This window comes from Odocoileus virginianus, chromosome 4, assembly GCF_023699985.2.
Source record: "Odocoileus virginianus isolate 20LAN1187 ecotype Illinois chromosome 4, Ovbor_1.2, whole genome shotgun sequence".
NCBI classification, from domain to species: Eukaryota; Metazoa; Chordata; class Mammalia; order Artiodactyla; family Cervidae; genus Odocoileus; species Odocoileus virginianus.
In genome coordinates this window covers 88,174,325-88,197,016 of record NC_069677.1, presented here as the reverse complement: position 1 = coordinate 88,197,016, position 22,692 = coordinate 88,174,325, and the positions used below count along the sequence as shown (strand labels likewise).

The 22,692-nt window shown below is 46.0% G+C and overlaps 1 protein-coding gene across 4 annotated transcripts in view; it reads left to right on the top strand.

Moving 5' to 3' along the window:
• Positions 1-22,692, top strand: part of ERG (ETS transcription factor ERG) — a 317,498-nt gene that overhangs the window by 91,172 nt on the left and 203,634 nt on the right. For all 4 annotated transcript variants that reach the window (XM_070466989.1, XM_070466985.1, XM_070466988.1 and 1 more), the window contains exon 3: positions 2,744-2,831. In XM_070466989.1, coding sequence (XP_070323090.1) covers positions 2,793-2,831 — 39 coding nt within the window. In that variant the 5' untranslated portion in view covers positions 2,744-2,792. The remainder of the gene's footprint in view (positions 1-2,743; positions 2,832-22,692) is intronic.

Genomic DNA, 22,692 nt, shown 5'->3' with positions numbered 1-22,692 from the left:
ACCCCACCCCCAAGCATTAGGGCTTCCCCAGTGGCTCAGAGGTAAAGACTCCACCTACCAAGGCATTGAGACCCAGGAGACACAAGTGTAATCCCTGGGTCTGGAAGATCCCCTGAAGAAGGAAACGGCAGCCCATCCCAGTATTCTTACTTGGGAAATCCTGTGGACAGAAGAGCCTGGTGGGCTGCAGTCCATTGGGGTCACAAAGAGCCAGACATGACTGAGTGACTCACGCACCCCCAAGCATGCAGACCTGAGGATGAAGGCATCCCACGAGAGGCCGAGCTCTGTCGAAAGTGGGTGTGTTTGTACCTCGAGAGGGTCAGAAAACCTGGATGACAGAGGTACTCCTGTGAGGGCCCCGCAGCCCCCCAGAGTGATGTGTCTGAAAGCAAACTTGGAAGTTCGCTTTTGTGTGTCTTCCTGTCATCAAGCTGCTTGTTTTCATTCCGAAGTTTGCTACTGCTCAGAGGCAGAGGCCTGATTTACGAAAAAGAAAACACACAACATTAAGAGTTAATCAAAGAGTGATGCCACCTAAAAACACAGATTAGAAAAAGTTGTTTTCAGTGCCAGAAAAGAACCGATAGACCTACAGAGAGCCCAGGGCTGATTGAGGAAGTGGTGCCTGGAGCCCTGGGGAAGGGTCCCAAGGATGGGTGAGGTTCCCCTTGGAATCAGCTATGTGGCCAGGAATGGAGGGGGCCTCGAGTGGGTGGTGGGTGGCTGCTGGGAAGAAGTACCACTGCCCTTCTCTCCTCCCGCCCCCTGAGCTCCAGATGGTGTCTTAGTGGTCGGACTTGGTTGGGCCCAGAAGGCAAGGGCGCCCAGCTGAGGTCGTCTGTAGGGGTCAACCCTAGGGGGCACCAGCAGGGTGGAGCGGGGGAGTGGAGAGTGGTTCTGGTGTGGGAGGGCAGAAAAGAACCGCAACAGGCTGGTTTATAATCTGAAGAAAGGAATATCCTTGGTGAAGTATTTATCCCTAGAATATTGGTATCGTAAAACTTAATTCATCTTTAGTATGTTAAATTATCTTCAGAATACAGGGTGAAACCTGTTAATTATGTCAAACTGAAGATCCTGTTGGGTCTTGGTGTCAGGCCAGTCTGATCTGAATCCTGGCGCTGTTTCTTATTAACCACGTGATCTTGGAGAAGTTAGTGACTTCCCTGGGTGTCCACGGGCTTCGCCGGTGGCACAGTGGTAAAGAATCTGCCTGCCAGTGCAGGAGATGCAGGAGACAAGGGGTTTGGTTCCTGGGTTGGGAGGATTCCCTGGAGGAGAGCATGAAAACCCACTCCAGTATTCTTGCCTGGAGAATCCCATGGACAGAGCTGCCTGGCAGGCTACAGTCCGTGAGGTCTCAAAGAGTCAGACATGACTGAGCACACACGTACACACTGGGTGTCCACATTCCCGACTGGTTGATGAGAATGTGCACACTCAGAGTGGTGGTTAGGGTTCAGTGAGGCAATGGCCCTGGAGCCCTGAGCCCTAAAGCCTCGGCGGCTCATGCATTCAGTGACCAGTAGCTGTGCTTTTTATTAGGTGCCAATTATGAAGCTTTGGAGAAGGAACTGACACCCCACTCCAATATTCTTGCTGGGAAAATCCCACAGACAGAGGAGCCTGGTGGGCTGCAGTCTGTCCATAGAGTTTCGAAGAGTCAGACATGTCTGAGCACTTGAGCAGTTATGCAGCTTACAGATGTGTTTCTGTTCAGTTGCTCAGGCACATCTGGCTCTTTGTCGCCCCATGGACTGCAGCACGCCAGGCTTCCCTGTCCTTCACCATCTCCCGGAACTTGCTTAAACTCATGCGCATTGAGTCAGTGATGCCATCCAACCATCTCATCCTCTGTTACCCCTCCTCTTCCTGTGTTCAGTCTTTCCCAGCATCAGGCTCTTTTCCAGTGAGTTGGCTCTTTGCATTAGGTGGCCAGAGTACAGGTGTGTAGATGGTATTAGTTTGGGTAGAAACGTCAGAGTCCAATTCTGTCAATATAATAGAAAATACCATTTTGGGGGTCTCATTTCTTCCTTCACGCATAGACGCTGCTCATGTAAAATGATGTGTATCAACTGAATTTGACTTGGATTTTGGGGAGCTTGACGTTTTAGGGTTATGGGGATTAAAACTAAGTGATATTCCCAACATAAGAGAAGTCGGGTTTCTAGTCACTTCATCCACTGTTCACATCTAAAGGCAAACATCTGAGGAGACCTTCACTGCTCACCTAAAACTGTCACAACATTGTTAATCATTGTGTGTGCCCGGTCATGTCCGACTCTTTGCGACCCCGTGGACTGTAGCCTGCCAGGCTCCTCTATGGGATTATCCCGGCAAGGATACTGGAGTGGGAAGCCATTTCCTCCTCCAGGGGATCTTTCTGACCCAGGGATCGAGCGAACTTATGTCTCCTGCGTCTCCAGATTCTTTACCACCTGGGAAGCCCCGCTACTCAGCTATTGGTGGTGGTGTTGAGTTGCTTAGTCGTGTCCTACTCTTTGCGACCCCGTGGACTGCAGCACACCAGGCTTCCTGTCCTTTCTCGTTGGCTATACTCCAATACAAAAGAAAGGGTTTTTTTTGTTCTTGTTTTGTTTTTAATAAAAGCACATGTTTAATGCAGAGCCGGGATTTCTTCACTGTTGTGTGTGTGCTGTGTTCAGTCCTGATGGAAAACGGAACACCGATACGTGGTCACTTACTGCTGTCTGTGTCTGCCCTTTGTGTCTCCTAGCTGCCTCGGATGCTGAGTGAATGGTAGCCGCGCTGGCCTCCTGAAGGTCATGATTCAGACTGTCCCAGACCCAGCAGCTCATATCAAGGTAGGTTCCATCCTGGCCACGAAACTGCCCTGACTTCCTCCTTGACTGGATTTTCACAGACCTCTGCCCACCTCTCAGTGAGTGCCAGGGTCTGCCGCCCACAGCTGTGAGCCAAACCCAGTCCACTGTCTGTTTTTCCACAGCTCGGGAGCTAAGAAAACGCCTTTCACATTTTTAAATGGTTGCAAAAAAAATCAAAAGAATATTTCACAGTGCGTGTAAATGACAGGAAATTTAGGTCTCATTGTGCGGAAGGAGTGTTCTCCTGGGCTCTAGCCACCCTCATTTCCATGCTGTCGGGGGCTGTTTCCACGCTGTCATGGCCGAGTTGAGTCCTTCCAACTTGGAGACCATATGGGCGGCAAAGCTGACAGTATTTACTATCTGGTTCTTTGCAGGGAAGGGGAGCTGACCCCTGAGTTAACATCGAAAACCACATCCAAAATTCTCTGACTTCTGTTCTAATTCCATCTCCTGGGGAGACGCTTCCTGGGGTTACCTGGGGAGAGACGGGAGGGGCGGGGGGACCTGGCTTTCCAGCGCTCAGCCTCCGTGTTATCGGGGCGCCCCGACACTTCAGCAGCTCGTCACGCACACCTGCCCCCCTCCTCTGCCCACTGACAGCGCTTCCCAGGGCCCTGGAGGTGAGATTAGAGAACTGGGGGGCTGAGACTCGAGCCAAGGCAAGTCCCCGCGAGGAAGCCGGCCTGTTCCTTTCAGGGCTCCGCATCCACGTGGTTGCAGCCACCAGGAGGAAATGAAGTGATGGTTTTCATATACTTGACCCAAATAAAAGTTACAGAGAATGTTGGGGCTTGAGCTACATCAGCCAGATAGGCTGTCTGCACCTGCGCTGGTTGGTTCAGCTGTCTGCGCTGGCCCAGCTTGCTCACTGCCTTGCCAGTTCTTGACTTTCCCTATATAAATTCATTTCCCCAAGTGGCCTGATCGGGGTTTTTTTTTTTATATACTAATTTTTACTCTTTACCTGAAACATCTATTGAAAATCGAAAGTGGCTTATAAAGGAGAAAGTTTTATGGTATTGAACAGTTTTACCATTTTGGGGTGGGGCTGCTAAAACATAAAACACCCTCCGAAGTGGCATGTACACACACACATTTACATATACACGTGCATTTTAAAAGCAGTATATTTGGAAAAGTGTTGTATACCATGTGCAACTCACATTCACACACACTTGATTTCTTTGAAAATGAAATTAGAAGTAATGAGTTTTAAGTGTGTTTTTTTTAATGGCTTTGTGGGTGTTCTTGCAGGAGTGAGAAATACGGGGAGTCCGAAGGGTGTGGAGGATGCTAGATTTCACCCAGGGACTGGGAGGACCGGCCCTTCTGGCAGACTATATCGTTTGATTTCTGTGTGATGGTTTATTGGGGCATGGCCGCTATGTCTACAGAAACACAAGTGGGAAAACTCTAGTGGCTGTGATAAGGTTTCTTTAGAAATATCTGGAATGTGTCTGGTGAGTGTGTTCATGCTACATACAGATCGGGGAGGGGACTTCTTGTAGTCTTGTTAATCATGAAGCCACATGTTGCAAAGAGAAGCTCTCGGAGGAGGAAGGTGATACAAGAAATATCTCCTGAAGCTCAGAGTATGAGCAGCAGCAACTGAAATTTATTTTGACTGGCGTTTTATTCGTAACCAGCCAGAAGGAAAAGATGAGGTCAGCAAGAAATTATTGCAGATTTTTAAAGTTAATTTATCCAGTCCAAACAGACAACTCTGAGAAACACGATCCCTGTAAATGTGTTCAGGAGAAACGTTCTGTATTTGCTCTCAGAAATGAGCTGTGTTTTCAGCTCTGATTTATCTTATTATCCTCATATTGGTTAATGTAAATGTAAGTGAAGGATAATTCTGAGAAATGGTAACCTTGAGAGTTTCTTGAAAACAAATTTCAACTGAAATTGCTTCTGTGTCTTTGAAGATGAACTGGCAATTTAGAGCAGCAGATAGTAATAGCCGGTGTTGGCTCTGAGGTAGAGAGAATTCTATTAAAGCCATTTGCTTTTTTTGTAAATCTATCAAATTCCACCTACTGAAACGTTAATAATTATTCCTGGACTTCCTTTTTTTTCCGTATATGGAATTGGTGTCCTTGACAACAGTCAGGAAAATAAGACTGCTTTCTATTGTTCCCTTAAAATACCCAGTTTGGGGAGTTTACTCAGTCAAGTTTTCTGTGCTGAGATGCTTCTGGTTCTGGACTGAAGGACACAGCTCTTATTTCTTGGAGAGGAAGTTCTTATAAATGACACATGACAAGGGTCATTTGATATGTTAATGCAGAGAGTGGAAGAGTTTGCTTTTGGCTCACTGCTCCAGAAATGTTTTTCTCATCTGAAAAGTACTTGAATTCTCCGCAGAGTTGACTTCACATGGCAGTTGTGCAGGGAGACAGCCATAGAGACTTTATGCGTCCTTCATGCCCCTGCATAGGCTGATCTGGAGGAGAGAAATGATCCTTTTGTATTTAGGAAATGTGTCCCACATAGCTTCCTATAGTTCTTGCCTGCCAGAGCAAATTACTGTTATCCTTCATATATTGAAAGAGCTGGAAATGATTTTACAAAGGAGGGATGGTAAATAACTATGAAATGTTAGTCTTGACTTACATAATGGGACGGTTGTGGCAGTTGGTTTACAAGGAAAGTGAACCGAACTTTAAATGTATTCTTAGCCTATTCTTCATTGATGAGAATAGTAAGTTATTAAGCATGTTTTATTTGTCTTTCTTTGCCGGGCCTTCCAAGCACTTTTGTGGAGAAGGAAATGGCAACCCACTCCGGTGTTCTTGCCTGGAGAATCCCAGGGATGGGGGAGCCTGGTGGGCTGCCATCTATGGGGTCGCACAGAGTCGGACACTACTGACGTGACTTAGCAGCAGCAGCAGCCAGGCACGTTTTCTTTGTTTATTTAAGTCTGCGCTGGGTCTTTGTTGCTGCGAGCAGGCCTCCTCTAGGTGCACAGTCTTCACTGCAGCGCGGGGCCTCTCCTCGCCGTGGTTTTTTCGGTTGTTGTCGCAGAGCACAGGCTCTAGAGTTCTGCCTCAGCAGCTGTGACACGTGGACTTGGGCTTAATCGTCCTTCAGCATGTGGGATCTTTGCGGACTAGGGTTAGAGCCTGTGTCCCCTGCATTAGCACGTCGATTCTTAACCACTGGACCACCAAGGAGTGCTCAAGCACTTTCTTGTGATAAAAATTACGATGTCACAACAGTACGCACTTAGCTGGTTAGGTTATGTGATCGTTCTGTTGCTCTGCCAACGAGTAGCACCTTTTACCACCGAAGATGGATCCAGACTCATCCCTGTTACCGCAGCCAGACTTGTACTGCTTGCTGCATGACAGGCTGATACATTCAGAGAGAAATTGTGAGTTGTTGGAGCAAGTATTAGTGCTTTAATTCAGAAATTAAAAGATACTCCTTGGAAGGAAAGTTATGACCAAGACCTAGATAGCATATTAAAAATCAGAGACATTACTTTGTCAACAAAGGTCCGTCTAGTCAAGGCTATGGTTTTTCCAGTGGTCATGTATGGATGTGAGAGTTGGACTATAAAGAAAGCTGAGCGCCGAAGAATTGATGCTTTTGAACTGTGGTGTTTGAGAAGACTCTTGAGAGTCCCTTGGACTGCAAGGAGATCCAACCAGTCCATCCTAAAGGAGATCAGTCCTGGGTATTCATTGGAAGGACTGATGTTGAAGCTGAAACTCCAGTTCTTTGACCACCTGACGGGAAGAGCTGACTCATTGGAAAAGACCCTGATGCTGGGAAAGATTGAGGGCAGGAGGAGAAGGGGACGACAGAGGATGAGACAGTTGGATGGCATCATCGACTCGATGGATCTGAGTTTGAGTAAACTCCAGGAGTTGGTGATGGACAGGGAGGCCTGGTGTGCTGTGGTTCATGGGGTTGCAGAGAGTCGGACACAACTGAGCGACTGAACTGAATTGAACTGAATTCAGAAAGCCAGCAGACTGAGAAGATGGTGGACTAGTGTTGCAAAGAATCCAGGCCTCTTTTTTACTAAAAAAAAGAAAAAAAGAAGGGGGGGTGAGGCTCATTGTTGTAAACTTCTTGGTGCAGGAATCCTTTCTTCTTGCAGCTGTCTGTGTAGGTCTTGTCACAATGTTTCTATAAACCTCCAATAAGACAATTAGTTACTTTCTGCTCTGCAACTTTTTTATCTCCAACAATGGAAAAGTGCTGCACCTTTAAAGGTCAGAGGCTTGAGAATGGGCTGTATATTTCAGGCTGTAGGCAACATTTTTTACAAAGGTGCTGGGCCAGCATGACTAAGCACAGACCACAGAGTCCAATGTGGAGTATGTTTTCTGTTACATCCTGAGCAGGGAAAAAAAGACTAGAAAATCCATTTTATTAGGATTTGGCAAAGATTCTGGTGATGAATTCTCATCCTGATAAAGGAGTTCTCCATTTATGTCATTGCATTTCCTCCTAAGAGCTCTGCTTTAATATTTTCGTTTACTAACATTGGATGAAAAGGATGGGCAGAGTAGTGAAGTTTGACTTTAAAGAGATTGGTACCTTTTGTTGTTCCCTTTGCTTTTGACCAGCTGCCCCCTTGGAATACTGTACATTTTTGAACTGGTCAAAGGAGGATGGGGCTGAGAGGGGAAGGGTCTGAATTTTAGTTCCACCCTGTGGCTCACAGGTGGTGTGACCTAGTGATACTGGTTCCTGAAACTCCCTAAGCTGCATGTTCTTGGCAAAGTTCATGACATGGGTCCTGGCATCCTAGGACCCGATTCAATTCCCGCTGTATCACTGGTAACTCGGTGATGTGTCCAGCTTCTTTCATCTCTCTGTGCCTTGGTTTCCTCTTTTCTGAAGCAGAAGCGCCTACTTTGGGGATTAGTGTGAGGATTTCGTTATCAGTTATTACAGGTAATGCACCTAGGCCCCGCCAGGAGCTCTTATGGTCCGTAAAATGAGGGTGCCGTATCCATGTTGAAGAAGACACAGTGTCATCATGTCTGATTTATACAGAACCACATGGATACCTCTTAGAAAATACTGAGTGAAAAAAAAAAATCTAAAACAGGATGTGCTCAGTGGCACAGAACTATTTACATAGAGGAAAGCATGCACACTTCTGAAACAACATCATGTGCTTTTCATGGATATGTATGGATCTGAAACTTATCATGACCACATCCAAGGGAATGAGTGCATGTATGGGGCGTGTTGGCTAGTAACTAGTTGGCCAGTTACTCTGAGAGGTGGTTGAGGGATAAGGGATATGATAGTAATGGTATACATATAATGTCAGTCACTGGCATGGAGGTTTGGAAGTGGTACAGAAAGGCTTTTCGTCCACACTGGTGGCAAGCTGGTATCATACCAACTGTACTTTATTTCTAGTTTGGCATTGCCTACTTAAGCTAATCATGCTCCAGCAGGTCTGCCCTAGTATATGCCCTATCGCACAGAAGTGCCAGGAAACACGCATAAGCAAAAACCTAGAACCACCCAAATGCCCACCAGGAGAAAGGATAAATAAATTGTGGTCTGCCCCCCCCCCCCCCGTGGAATACTACACAGCAGTGAAGAATAAACTACAAGCATCTAACCTGTGTCTGTGTACCCGTGTGTGTGATTGTCAAACTTGGGTGGAAAAAAAGGTCACAGCAGAAAAATAGAGTATGAGTCCGCATATAAAGATCAAAAAGAGAAAAAACTACGAAACATATGTTGTTCAGAGACACACACATATGTGGCAAAAAGAAGAACAAAGGCGCAATATGCATATAATAATTCAGGACAGAAAAAAATACCTTATCAGGGAGGGGAAGGCTTGGGGGAGGGACTGGGGTCGGGGGGGGGGGGGCGGTTCTGAGGTCATGGTGTTGCCTCTGTCGGCTGAGTTCAGGTGGGAACGTTTGCTCCTTATTCCTTAACTTGCATGGTGTCACATGTCCTGTTCGTGTTAAGAGTGATATTTACAGTAAAGAAGGGACAATGCTGAAAGAGGAGGACGGGAAGATGGAGGTGGGCGGCTCAGGACGGCATCACATTTGGGAAGACGCTTTCTAATTGTCAACCCGTGATGGTCACCGTGGCAGAGAGAGAGAGACGGCTTGGTCCATCGCTGGTCAGTTGCTGAGCAGGGCGGGAGCCCGCTCTGGTTACGTGACGTCTGGGCAGGGGACCGTGGTGACAGGCTGTGCCTGCCCCGAACCTGAGTGTGGGGCTCTCCGGGTTCTTTGCGCTGCCCTTCTGTTTTTAAATTAGATGATAGTTGATTTGCAGGGTTATGTTAATGTCTGTTGTATAGCAGCGTTGGTTCAGTTATACAGACATACACATTCTTTTCTCGCTTCTTTTCCAGTATGGTTTATCACTGGTCCTTGAATAGAGTTCCCTGAGCTATACAGTGGGACTTTGCAGTTTACCCATTGCCTGTTTAACAGTTTGCATCTGCTAACCCCAGACTCCCAATGCACCCTTCCTTCAGCCGCCCCACCCCCGCCCCCGGCAGCCACGTGTCTGTTCAATCCGTTGGTCATTTCCAAGTTGAGAGAGTCCACCCGCCTTTAGCTCTTTGAGTGCCTTCGTTGAATCCTTTTGCAACAAGGAAGCTCTCTCTGATTCACTCGTTCATTCATTCAGACATTTTTTATCAAAGCCTTCCGTGTACTTGAAACGGGTTGGGGCTGTAGGTATTGGTCGCTCAGTCGTGTCCAACTCTCTGTGACCCCGTGACTGTGGCCCTCCAGGCTCCTCTGCCCGTGGGATCCTGCAGGCAAGGATACTGGAGCGGGTTGCCATGCCCTCCTCCAGGGGATCTTCCCGACCCAGGGGTTGCACCCGGGTCTCCTGCATGGCAGGCGGATTCTTTACCATCTGAGCCACCGGGGAAGCCCGGGTGTGGGAATAAGAGACCATAAAGGCACAGCATCTGCAGTCCGGGGCAGAGGACACGGGTTCCCAAACACACGTTCTGGGACACGGCGCAGGGCGGAGGCTGGACCTCCCCATCCCCACCTCGCCCGTCCCAGCTGGTCCTGAGAGAAGCCCCGTGCTGGGCCAGCGTGGCTTCTGCCTGGGGACAGACAGCCTGGCAGTCTTCCGAGGGGTCCCACCGTGCTGGACCAGGGGGAGCGTCGGGGGCTTCAGACTGTGCCCCACCGCCCGGATGGCTCCCAGGTCCGGCCCATGAGCGGCCTCCTCTAGAAACGCCTGCAGCCTGTCGCTGCTCTGCGGCCCAGAGGAGCGCACCGGGCTCAGGCCTGGGGTCCACGGCCAGCGAACCTCCAGCTCCTGCTCCCGAGCTTTCGTGTGAGGATCAGGCGGACCACAGGGTCAGCAGTTCCTCTGCCCTGCTCCCTAGTTGCTTCCACATGTGGAGAAGGACTGAAAAGTCGACTTTCTCAGGATTTGTTTCTAATTATGATTCTTTTTTTCCCTTTCCTGTTCCTTTACCCTTTAACGTTTATATATTTTTTGGCCCATTTTTTAGAAGTAGGTTGGGGCCAGATGGTCTAGGTTTGAAGCCTGGCACTATTATTTGTTGTAAAGAAGGCTGAGCACCGAAGAATGGATGCTTTTACACTGTGGTGCTGGAGAAGACTCTTGAGAGTCCCTTGGACTGCAAGGAGATCCAACCAGTCCATCCTAAAGGAGATCAGTCCTGAGTATTCATTGGAAGGACTGATGCTGAAGCTGAAACTCCAATACTTTGGCCACCTGATGGGAAGAGCTGACTCATTTGAAAAGACCCTGATGCTGGGAAAGTCTAAAGGCAGGAGGAGAAGGGGATGGCAGAGGGTGAAATGGTTGGATGGCATCACCAACTTGATGGACGTGAGTTTGAGCAAGCTCCGGGAGATGGTGAAGGACAGGGAAGCCTGGTGTGCTGCAGTAAATGGGGTTGCAAAGAGTTGGACATGACTGAGCGACTGAGCAACAGACAGCCACTTCTTACCAGTTGCCGCAGCTGTAACTTGGGGATAGATAGTGTACCTACCTCATAGGATCATGAGGATTACATTAGTTAATGTTAATGCTTTTCAAGCACTCAGAACACTGCTTGGCTCCCATTAAACACTTATTATAACATCACATGGGCTTCCCTGGTGACTCAGCTGGTAAAGAATCTGCCTGCAATGTGGGAGACCTGGGTTCAATCCCTGGGTTGGGAAGATCCCCTGGAGAAGGGAAGGCTACCCACTCCAGTATTCTGGCCTGGAGAATTCCAAGGACTGTATATAGTCCATGGGGTGGCAAAGAGTCAAACACGACTGAGTGACTTTCACTTTCATAACATCACACATTATCATCAATATATTGTAATATCATTAATATCCTTAATTATATAATGTATTATTGACAAGGGTGCCCACTCTCACCACTACTATTCAACATAGTTTTGGAAGTTTTGGCCACAGCAATCAGGGCAGAAAAAGAAGTAAAAGGAATCCAGATAGGAAAAGAAGAAGTGAAACTCTCACTGTTTGCAGATGACATGATCCTCTACATAGAAAACCCTAAAGACTCTACCAGAAAATTACTAGAGCTAATCAACGAATACAGTAAAGTTGCAGGATATAAAATTAACACACAGAAATCTCTTGCATTCCTATACACTAACAATGAGAAAACAGAAAGAGAAATTAAGGAAACAATACCATTCACCATTGCAACAAAAAGAATAAAATACTTAGGAGTATATCTACCTAAAGAAACAAAAGACCTATACATAGAAAACTATAAAACACTGATGAAAGAAATCAAAGAGGACACAAGCAGATGGAGAAATATACCGTGTTCATGGATTGGAAGAATCAATATTGTCAAAATGGCTATACTACCCAAAGTAATCTATAGATTCAATGCAATCCCTATCAAACTACCAACAGTATTTTTCACAGAACTAGAACAAATAATTTCACAATTTGTATGGAAATACAAAAAACCTCGAATAGCCAAAGTAATCCTGAGAAAGAAGAATGGAACTGGAGGAATCAATCTGCCTGACTTCAGACTCTACTACAAAGCCACAGTCATCAAGACAGTATGGTACTGGCACAAAGACAGAAATATAGATCAATGGAACAGAATAGAAAGCCCAGAGATAAATCCACGAACCTATGGTCACCTTATCTTCGACAAAGGAGGCAAGGATATACAATGGAAAAAAGATAACCTCTTTAACAAGTGGTGCTGGGAAAACTGGTCAACCACCTGTAAAAGAATGAAACTAGAACACTTTCTAACACCATACACAAAAATAAACTCAAAATGGATTAAAGATCTCAATGTAAGACCAGAAACTATCAAACTCCTAGAGGAGAACATAGGCAAAACACTCTCCGACATAAATCACAGCAGGATCCTCTATGACCCACATCCCAGAATTTTAGAAATAAAAGCAAAAATAAACAAATGGGACCTGATGAAACTTAAAAGCTTTTGCACAACAAAGGAAACTATAAGCAAGGTGAAAAGACAGCCCTCAGATTGGGAGAAAATAATAGCAAACGAAGCAACAGACAAAGGATTAATCTCAAAAATATACAAGCAACTCCTGCAGCTCAACTCCAGAAAAATAAATGACCCAATCAAAAAATGGGCCAAAGAACTCAACAGACATTTCTCCAAAGAAGACATACAGATGGCTAACAAACACATGAAAAGATGCTCAACATCACTCATTATCAGAGAAATGCAAATCAAAACCACAATGAGGTACCATTATACGCCAGTCAGGATGGCTGCTATCCAAAAGTCTACAAGCAATAAATGCTGGAGAGGGTGTGGAGAAAAGGGAACCCTCTTACACTGTTGGTGGGAATTCAAACTAGTACAGCCACTATGGAAAACAGTGTGGAGATTTCTTAAAAAGCTGGAAATAGATCTGCCATATGACCCAGCAATCCCACTCCTGGGCATACACACCAAGGAAACCAGATCTGAAAGAGACACGTGCACCCCAATGTTCATCGCAGCACTGTTTATAATAGCCAGGACATGGAAGCAACCCAGATGCCCATCAGCAGACGAATGGATGAGGAAGCTGTGGTACATATACACCATGGAATATTACTCAGCCATTAAAAAGAATTCATTTGAATCAGTTCTAATGAGATGGATGAAACTGGAGCCCATTATACAGAGTGAAGTAAGCCAGAAAGATAAAGACCATTACAGTATACTAACACATATATATGGACTTTAGAAAGATGGTAACGATAACCCTATATGCAAAACAGAAAAAGAGACTCAGATGTATAGAACAGACTTGTGGACTCTGGGAGAAGGCAAGGGTGGGATGTTTCAAGAGAACAGCATTGAAACATGTATATTATCTAGGGTGAAACAGATCACCAGCCCAGGTTGGGTACATGAGACAAGTGCTCGGGCCTAGTGCACTGGGAAGACCCAGAGGGATCGGGTGGAGAGGGAGGTGGGAGGGGGGACTGGGATGGGGAATACATGTAAATCCATGGCTAATTCATTTCAATGTATAACAAAAACTACTGTAATGATGTAAAGTAATTAGCCTCCAACTAATAAAAAAAAAAAATCACACATTATCATCAATATATTGTAATATCATTAAAATCCTTAATTATATAATATATTATTGATACATGGTGCAATATATTATATATTGTTGAACTTTATAGTAATTTTATAATATGTTGTTTATATATGTTACTGATAAGCTTGATAATATATTATTAACACTTTATTACCCAGGTGGCACAGTGATAAAGAATCTGCCTATAATGCAGAAAATACAAAAGACATGGGTTTGCTCTCTGGGTCCGGAAGATCCACTGGAGAAAGAAATGGCAACCCACTCCAGTATTCTTGCCTGGGAAATCCCGTGGACAGAGGAATCTGGTGGGCTACAGTCCACGGGGTTGGAAAGAGTTGGACACAATTGAGTGACTGAGCACACACATATATAATTAATATGTTATTAATGTGTTATACATTAATATATTAACTGTTGCCGGTAATACCACACTATATTTTTATTAAAAATTAAAGCAGTTGAATATTATTATATTATTAATGTGTAATATTATAAATATATTAGCATACGCTTACAGAGTGATAGTAGGAGGGGAGAATGAAGAAGAGGGAGTATTCTGGAAATAGCTGTAAAGATAACAGGGTCAGTAGTTGCCAGGAAGTTCACTGCTGGACTGCCTTCTTTCCCAGATGATTCCATGGCTGCCTCTCTGGAAGCGATGCTAAATATTTCTGACCATAAAAGATGCTAAACTTAAACCCTGTTTGCATTTCATAGAGGGTCTGAAAGAGATTTAAGAAGTAGCCAGCATTGAGCACAGGGTCACTGGGAGGCCTGAGAACCCAGCCGATGAGCAGGATGCTTTTAAAGTAACACGAAGCAGATGCAAGAAGTGCCCCTCTCTGCATCTGAGTGAGCGACTGGATGCCTTCTGTGACTTGTCCCGTCACCCTGGAGAAGAGACAAGGGCTCCTGGGTGGGAGCGCCCTACCCAGCTCCTGCCTGACCCGTGGAGGACCCCCTGAACCGTGAGCCTTTTGCACTTGTTTGCAAATCTGATTCATAGTGACTTTGCTTCCCAGGAGGGTAGGCTGCTTATCTGTTTGAAGACATACTCAACAGAGGCCCAGAGCTTTCCTCCCTGAATCTGTGTCCTGGGAAGATGATGCAAGCCTTCGACACATTGCCTGTTTTTTCCTCAGTAAATCAGCTTTGATCACGTGCCGATGGGGTCATTTAGCACATCCCTCCACAAGCCGGGAGACCCTGGTTATTTATCGCTGCAAGGTCATTTTTGTGCGCTTTCATTTTTCTCTGGGACGGTGGTACTTAATGAAACACAGAAGAGCAAATCTGAATATTCCCACAATGAATGAAGATGATTTGTGTAACCAGAAGGTAACACTGTTTAAAAATATCAAGATATTTGATATGGCAAAACTGTAGAGACTTTAACAACTAAAGTCTTACCTGCAGGTATTCTGGGTGAGGTTCGCTGGAGCAGGGCTGGACTTGGTCTCCTGCTGCTGACTTCCTGCTCCTCTTGGGGCTGAGCCCCATCTCCTGGTGGGGGCTGTGCTCAGGGGACGTGCGGGGGGCTTAAGGGCATGCTGTCCCCCAAACTGGCAACTTCCCATTAAGATTCAGCGACCCTGACTTTCAGGGAGGGCTCCGGCTTTACCAGGATTGTAAACAGGGCTTGGAGGACATTCAGATCATTTCTCTGGACAATGATTCGTGCATTGTTCCTGCTAGGTTTCTCGCAGAGGTGGTTCTCAGAAGAGAGCCTGGAAATCTAATCAAAATGCAGACTCCTGGGTGCTCTGAGAAAGCTCCATCTCCAGTAAGTTTGGGCTGGACTCAGAGATCTGCGTTTTAACAAACACCTGAGGTGTTTCTGTGGACCTTGCTTAGATAACGAATAATTGTTAATGATTAACCTAGTCTTCCTGGAGAAGGAAATGGTAGCCCACTCCAGTATTCTTGCCTGGAGAATCCCATGGATGGAGGAACCTGGTGGGCTACAGTCCACAGGATTGCAAAGAGTCGGACACAACTGAGCAACTTAACTAACTAACCTAGTCTCACGGGGCTGTGCTGGTGGTTTAGATGGTAGAGGATCTGCCTGCAATGCAGGAGACCCAGTGTCAAGATCAGGAAGATTCTCTGGAGAAGGGAACGGCAGCCCACTTCAGTATTCTTACCTGGAGAATCCCATGGACAGAGGAGCCTGGTAGGCCACCTTCATGGGGTCGCAAAGAGTCGAACATGACTCAGAGAGTAACACTCATTTTTGCAGACTGGTATGATGGTAAACATTTATCAGAGCAACTGATTTTTTTCCTTTTTCTGTTTACACTGGTGGCTTCACTGTTTTGCACCACTGCTCTGAATATCCTAATCACGTGTCTAAGGGTTTCAGTCCGGTTCAGTCCCTCAGTCGTGTCCGACTCTACGACCCCATGGACTGCAGCACGTCAGGCGTCCCTGTCCATCACCAACTCCCGGAGCTTGCTCAAACTCACATCCATCGAGTCCGTGATGCCATCCAACTGTCTCATCCTTTTTCTCCTCCCGCCTTCAATCTTTCCCAGCATCAGGGTCTTTTCCAAGGAGTTGGCTCTTCACACCAGGTGGCCAAAGTATTGGAGTTTCAGCTTCAGCATAAGACCTTCCAATGAACACCCAGGACTGATTTCCTTTAGGATGGACTGGTTGGATCTCCTTGCAGTCCAAGGGACTCTCAAGAGTCTTCTCCAACACCACAGTTCAAAAGCATCAATTCTTCAGCGCTTAGCCCACTTCACTGTCCAGCTCTCACATCCATACATGACTACTGGAAAAACCATAGCCTTGACTACACAGACCTTTGTTGTCAAATTAATGTCTTTGCTTTTTAATATGCTATGTAGGTTGGCTATAGCTTTTCTTCCAAGGAGCAGGCGTCTTTTAATTTCATGCCTGCAGTCATCATATGCAGTGATTTCGGAGCCCCCCAAAATAAAGTCTGTCACTGTTTCTACTGTTTCCCCATCTATTTGCCGTGAAGTGATGATCTTAGTTTTCTGAATGTTGAGCTTTAAGCCAACTTTTTCACTCTTATCTTTCATTTTCATCAAGAGGCTCTTCAGTTCCTCTTCACTTTCTGTCATAAGGGTGGTGTCATCTGCATATCTGAGGTTATTGATATTTCTCCCAGCAATCTTGATTCCAGCTTGGGCTTCCTCCAGCCCAGCGTTTCTCATGATGTACTCTACATATAAGTTAAATAAGCAGGGTGACAATATATAGCCTTGACGTACTCTTTTTCCTATTTGGAACCAGTCTGTTGTTCCATGTCCAGTTCTAACTGTTGTTTCCTGACCTGCATTCAGGTTTCTCAAGAGGCAGGTCAGGTGATCTGGTATTCCCATCTCTTTCAGAATTTTCCATAGTTTATTGTGATCCACACAGTCAAAGGCTTTGGCATAGTCAATAAAGCAGAAAGATGTTTTTCTGGAACTCTCTTAGTTTTTCGGTGATCCAGCGGATGTTGGCAATTTGACCTCTGGTTCCTCTGCCTTTTCTAAATCCAACTTGAACATCTAGAAGTTCATGGTTCACATATTGCTGAAGCCTGGCTTGGAGCATTTTGAGCATTACTTTACTAGCATGTGAAATGAGTGCAATTGTGCGGTAGTTAGAGCATTCTTTGGCATTGCCTTTTTTTGGGATTGGGATAAAAACTGACCTTTTCCAGTCCCGTGGCCACTGCTGAGTTTTTCAAATTTGCTGGCATATTGAGTGCAACACTTTCACAGCATCATCTTTCAGGATTTGAAGTAGCTCATCTGGAATTCCATCACCTCCGCTAGTTTTGTTCATAGTGATGCTTTCTAAGGCCCACTTGACTTCACATTCCAGGATGTCTGACTCTAGGTGAGTGATCACACCATCGTGGTTATCTGGGTCATGGAGATCTTTTTTGTATGGTTCTTCTGTGTATTCTTGCCACCTCTTCTAAATGTCTTCTGTTTCTGTTAGGTCCCCACCATTTCTGTCCTTTATTGAGCCCATCTTTGCATGAAATGTTCCCTTGGTATCTCTAATTTTCTTGAAGAGATCTCTAGTCTTTCCGATTCTATTGTTTTCCTCTATTTCTTTGCATTGATCACTGAGGAAGGCTTTCATATCTCTCCTTGCTATTCTTTGGAACTCTGCATTTAAATGGGTGTATCTTTCCCTTTCTCCTTTGCTTTTTGCTTCCCTTCTTTTCATAGCTGTTTGTTAGGCCTCCTTAGACAGCCATTTCACCTTTTTGCATTTCTTTTTCTTGAGGATGGTCTTGATCCCTGCCTCCTGTTCAGTGCTAGGAACCTCTGTCCATAGTTCTTCAGGTACCCTGTCTATCAGATCTAGCAACACCTTGTGCGCACCAGGACCCAGGAGAAAGGAGTAGTGACCCCAGGAGAGTCTGTCCCAGACTTGCCGTGAGTGTCCAGGAGTCTCTGGTGGAGGCGTGGGTCAGCGGTGGCCTGCTGCAGGGTCAGGGGCCCTGAGTGTGGCAGTGTGTGCAGAGGACCTTTTGAAGGAGGTCACCATTATTTTCGTTATGTCCACCATAGTTTAGCCTCAGGTCAAACAACAGGGAGGGAACACAACCCCACCCATCAACAGAAAATTGGATTAAAGATTTCCTGAGCACGCCCTGTCCATCAGAACAAGACCCAGTTTCCCCCTCAATCAGTCTCTCTCATCAGAAAGCTTTCATAAGCCTCTTATCCTTCTCCATCAGAGGGCAGACCAATTGAAAACCAAAGTCACAGAAAACTAACCAATCTAATCACATGGACCACAGCCTTGTCTAACTCAATGAAACTATGAGCCATGCCATGGAGGGCCACCCAAGACAGATGGGTCATGGTGGAGAGATCTGACAAAACGTGGTCCGCTGGAGAGGGGAATAGTAAACCACTTCAGTATTCTTGCTTTGAGAACCCCAGGGACAGTATAAAAAGGCAAAAAGATAGGACCCTGAAAGATGAGCTCCCCAGGTTGGTAGGTGCCCAATATGCTACTGGAGATCAGTGGAGAAATAACCCAGAAAGAATGAAGAGACGGAGCCAAAGCAAAAACAGCACCCAGCTGTGGATGTGACGGGTGATGGAAGCAAAGTCCGATGCTGTAAAGAGCAATATTGCATAGGAACCTGGAATGTTAGGTCCATGAATCTAGGCGAATTGGAAGTGGTCAAACAGGAGATGGCAAGAGTGAACATTGACCTTTTAGTAATCAGTGAGCTAAAATAGACTGGAATGGGTGAATTTAACTCAGATGATCATTATATCTACTGCTGTGGGCAAGACTCCCTTAGAAGAAATGGAATAGCCGTCATAGTCAACAAAAGAGTCTGAAAGGAAGTACTTGGATGCAATCTCAAAAACGACAGAATGATCTCTGTTCGTTTCCAAGGCAAACCATTCAGTTTCACAGTAATCCAAGTCTGTGCCCCGGCCAGGAACGCTGAAGAAGCTGAATGATTGTGTGAAGACCTACAAGACCTTCTAGAGCTCACACCCTCAAAAGATGCCCTTTTTCATTATCGGGGACTGGATTGCAAATGTAGGAAATCAAGAGATACCTGGAGTAATAGGCAAATTTGGCCTTGGAGTACAGAATGAAGCAGGGCAAAGGCTAACAGAGTTTTGCCAAGAGAATGCACTGATCATAGCAAACACCCTCTTCCAACAACATAAGAGAAGACTGTACACATGGCCATCACCAGATGGTCAATACCGAAATCAGATTGATTATATTCTTTGTAGCCAAAGATGGAGAAACTCTGTACAGTCAGCAAAAACAAGACTGGGAGCTGACTGTGGCTCAGATCATGAGCTCCTTATTGCAAAATTCAGATTTAAATTGAAGAAAGTAAGGAAGACCACTAGACTATTCAGGTATGACTTAAATCAAATCCCTTACGATTATACAGTGGAAGTATAAGGGTTTATAGTATGCTGTTTGGACTTGGGTTTCAAGATGCCAGTATGATTCCTGGGCTCCTTGTTGGGGTGTAACGGGAATCCAGGAGAGAAGTGTCCTCCTGCCTTATGGGAAATTAACTAATCCAGAATTTGAATCAAGAATGTTTCAAGTCAGCCCCCATCAACTGAGTGTATCAGAATCATCAGCATGGCTGACTCTGATGTAGCCTGTGGCTCTTTTTGTGCATGTGTAGTTTGAGCATCGTTATTTTTATTTTTTTTTAATATTTATTTGGCGCGTTGGGTCTTAAGTGCGGCATGCAGGATCTTTAGTCATGGTGTCTTCCTTGTGGCACGTGGCCTTCTCTCTAGATGTGGCACGCGGGCTCCTGAGTTGCACAGTGTCGGCTTCGTTGCCCCAAGGCACGTGGGGTCTTAGTCCCCTGACCACAGATCAAACCCACGTCCCCCACGTTAGGCAGGTGGATTCCCAACCACTGGACCACCAGAACATCCCTGAGCTTCATTATCCTTGTTGCATGACCCGGCGTTGAGACCACTGATGTGCGGAAGGCGTGGGCCAGAGGCGAGCTCAGAGATAGTGAGTTCACCATGAGAGAGGTGTGTTTCCCAGTGAGAGCTCTTACTAATGAATGGGGACAAGATTGGCCTTACGGGTCCTCCACGGTTTACTTCCACCCTCTCTTTTGCCTCTCACACCTTCTTTCCCTTCTGATCTCAAAGTCTCGTGACTTCGGTTGTCACCTTCACACAGGGGACTCTGTCATCTCTGGCTCTGGTTTCTCTCCCGAGTTCCAGCCTCACATTTACAGGAGTGCTGTGGACACCTCACCTGGATGTGGGTACACGTACCTTCAGCAGAGGAGCCATGGCTTCACATCTTGGGAGCATCTTCATATATTCTGGTGCATTGAATGCAGAGCTTAGGTCACGGAGAGTCCAGCCTCCTTTGAGGCCAGATTCATCATTGTGTAGCATCATGGCATTTCTGGTGAGCCACTTCCCTTTGTCCCGTTTCTGTAGTGTAGTGGTTATCACGTTCGCCTCACATGTGAAAGGTCCCCGGTTTTAAACCAGGCAGAAACAGATTTCCTGGCTTGCCCTGGTGGCTCAGACGGTAAAAGCATTTGCTTCCAATGTGGGAGACTAGGGTTCGATCCCTGGGTTGGGAAGCTCCCCTGGAGAAGGAAATTGCAGCCCACTCCAGTACTCTTGCCTGGAAAATTCCATGGATAGAGGAGCCTCAGAGGCTGCTATGCATGGGGTCACAAAGAGTCAGACATGACTGAGCAACTTCACTTTACTTATTCACACTTCCCTTTGGGACAAGGCGGTTCCAGAGTAATGGTTGAGCAAACAGGCTGGGAAGCCAGACTTCTTCCTTTATAATCCCTGGCATGCCTTTTGCTGTTTGGCTTTGGACAAGGCCCCCTCTGGGTTCTTTTATCAGTAAAGTGAGGAAAGTGGTGTCCACTGCCTAGTGTTGTAGGGAGATCAGGTGCGGTGATTCATGTGAAGGTCTTAAAATCGTGTCTGGTAGGTAGGAATGATTATCCATCATCAGCGTCATCACCAGCAGCCCTGTCATCATGTAAAAATTTTTGCTAATCCCCCTTTTCCTTTTCCCATCATGGCCACTTCTCCCAGTAACCAGGCTTAAAACTTAGGGCTTATCTCTAACACTTTTCTCTCCTTCACTTTCCACTTTGTGTGGGATTCGTGGCTGACCTGCTCTGTGTCTGGACTGTAACTGTTCATCTGCCTGCAGCTTTTCCCGCCCAGCCTTCCTTATCTGCTTTTTATGTCACGCTGCCTGGTTAACTTCCCTACAAGATCACTTTCTTCAGTTCCTCCCTGATCAGAAAAGTGAAAGTGAAAAGTGAAAGCGAAAGTCACTCGGTTGTGTCTGACTCTTCACAACCCCATGACTACACAGTTGGAATTCTCCAGGCCAGAATGCTGGAGTGGGTAGCTTTTCCCTTCTCCAGGGGATCTTCCCAACCCAGGGATTGAACCCAGGTCTCCCGAATTGTAGGTGGATTCTTTACCAGCTGAGCCACCAGGGAAACCCAAGAATACTGGAGTGGGCTGCCTATCCCTTCTCCCCGGGATCTTCCCGACTCAGGAATTGAACCCGGGTCTCCTGCACTGCAGGCAGGTTCTTTACCACCTGAACTATCAGGGAAGGCCCTCCCTGATCAGAAATGTTGATTAATCCAAATACTACAAATATTTTTGAGGCTTTGGATAACAATATCTCCCCACCCAATTATGTGCTTCTGTACTTCTCCAAGGAGTATCTGAAAATGTAATTTTATCACACTTGTTGTGATTTTTAACCTATGCTGATTTGATGAGTGGAAAGTGGAGTTTTTATCAGCATTATTTTGTTTGAAAGCTTGTGGCAGTGATTATTTCCTCATGTACTTATCTTCGAGTTGTGCTTTCCCTTTTGTAATTTTTGGGACCCATATCCACAAAACCAGTCAATGTTGCTGGGGATATAGCATGAACCAAACAGGTAAGATCTCTCCTTGCATGAAGCTTACATTCTAGGGGTTGAGAGAGATTAGGCAGAAATATATATATATATATATATATATAGTATATTGCCAGTGTTACAACACATATGTATGTATAGATATCACTATATGAATTTTAATGCTGGTTGGTGTTCTACAGAATTAAAGTAAGGTAATCAAGCGACTGAACTGAACTGAATCAGGAGGGCATCAGGAGAGTGATGGAGGGAAAGGTGGCATTTTGCCCGGGGGATTAGGGAAGGATTTTGGGAACAGCTGAATTGGTAAAGAATCCACCGGGAGACTCAGGAGACCCTGGTTCGATCCCTGGGTCGGGAAGATCCCCTGGAGGAGGGCATGGCCACCCACTCCAGTGTCCTTGCCTGGAGACTCCCATGGAGAGAGGACAGACCACACAGATCATGGTGTCACAGAGAGCAGACCTGACTCAGAGACTGAGTTCAGAGAGGGACCTGGAGGAAGTGATGTTCCGATGCAGGAACTGTGTCTGCAGAAGAGAGGACAGCACGGGCAGAGGCCTGCTTGGCTTGTCCAAGGAACTGCAGGTGATGGGGGCTGGTGTGGAGTAAGGGTGAGGCCATATGGGAAGTTCTGATCTGCAAAGACCAGGACTTGTACGTTTTATTTTGCATGTCAGGGGGCAGGGGACTATTGGGGGGTTTAAGCAGAATGGGTAACATGATCTAATCGAAGCTTTGATTTTTGTGAACAGCTTCATGATGCATATTGGATGGGTTATTGACATGGTGAGTCATCGGCCTGCATTTGAGGCTTGGTGACTGATGAATTCACCTGGG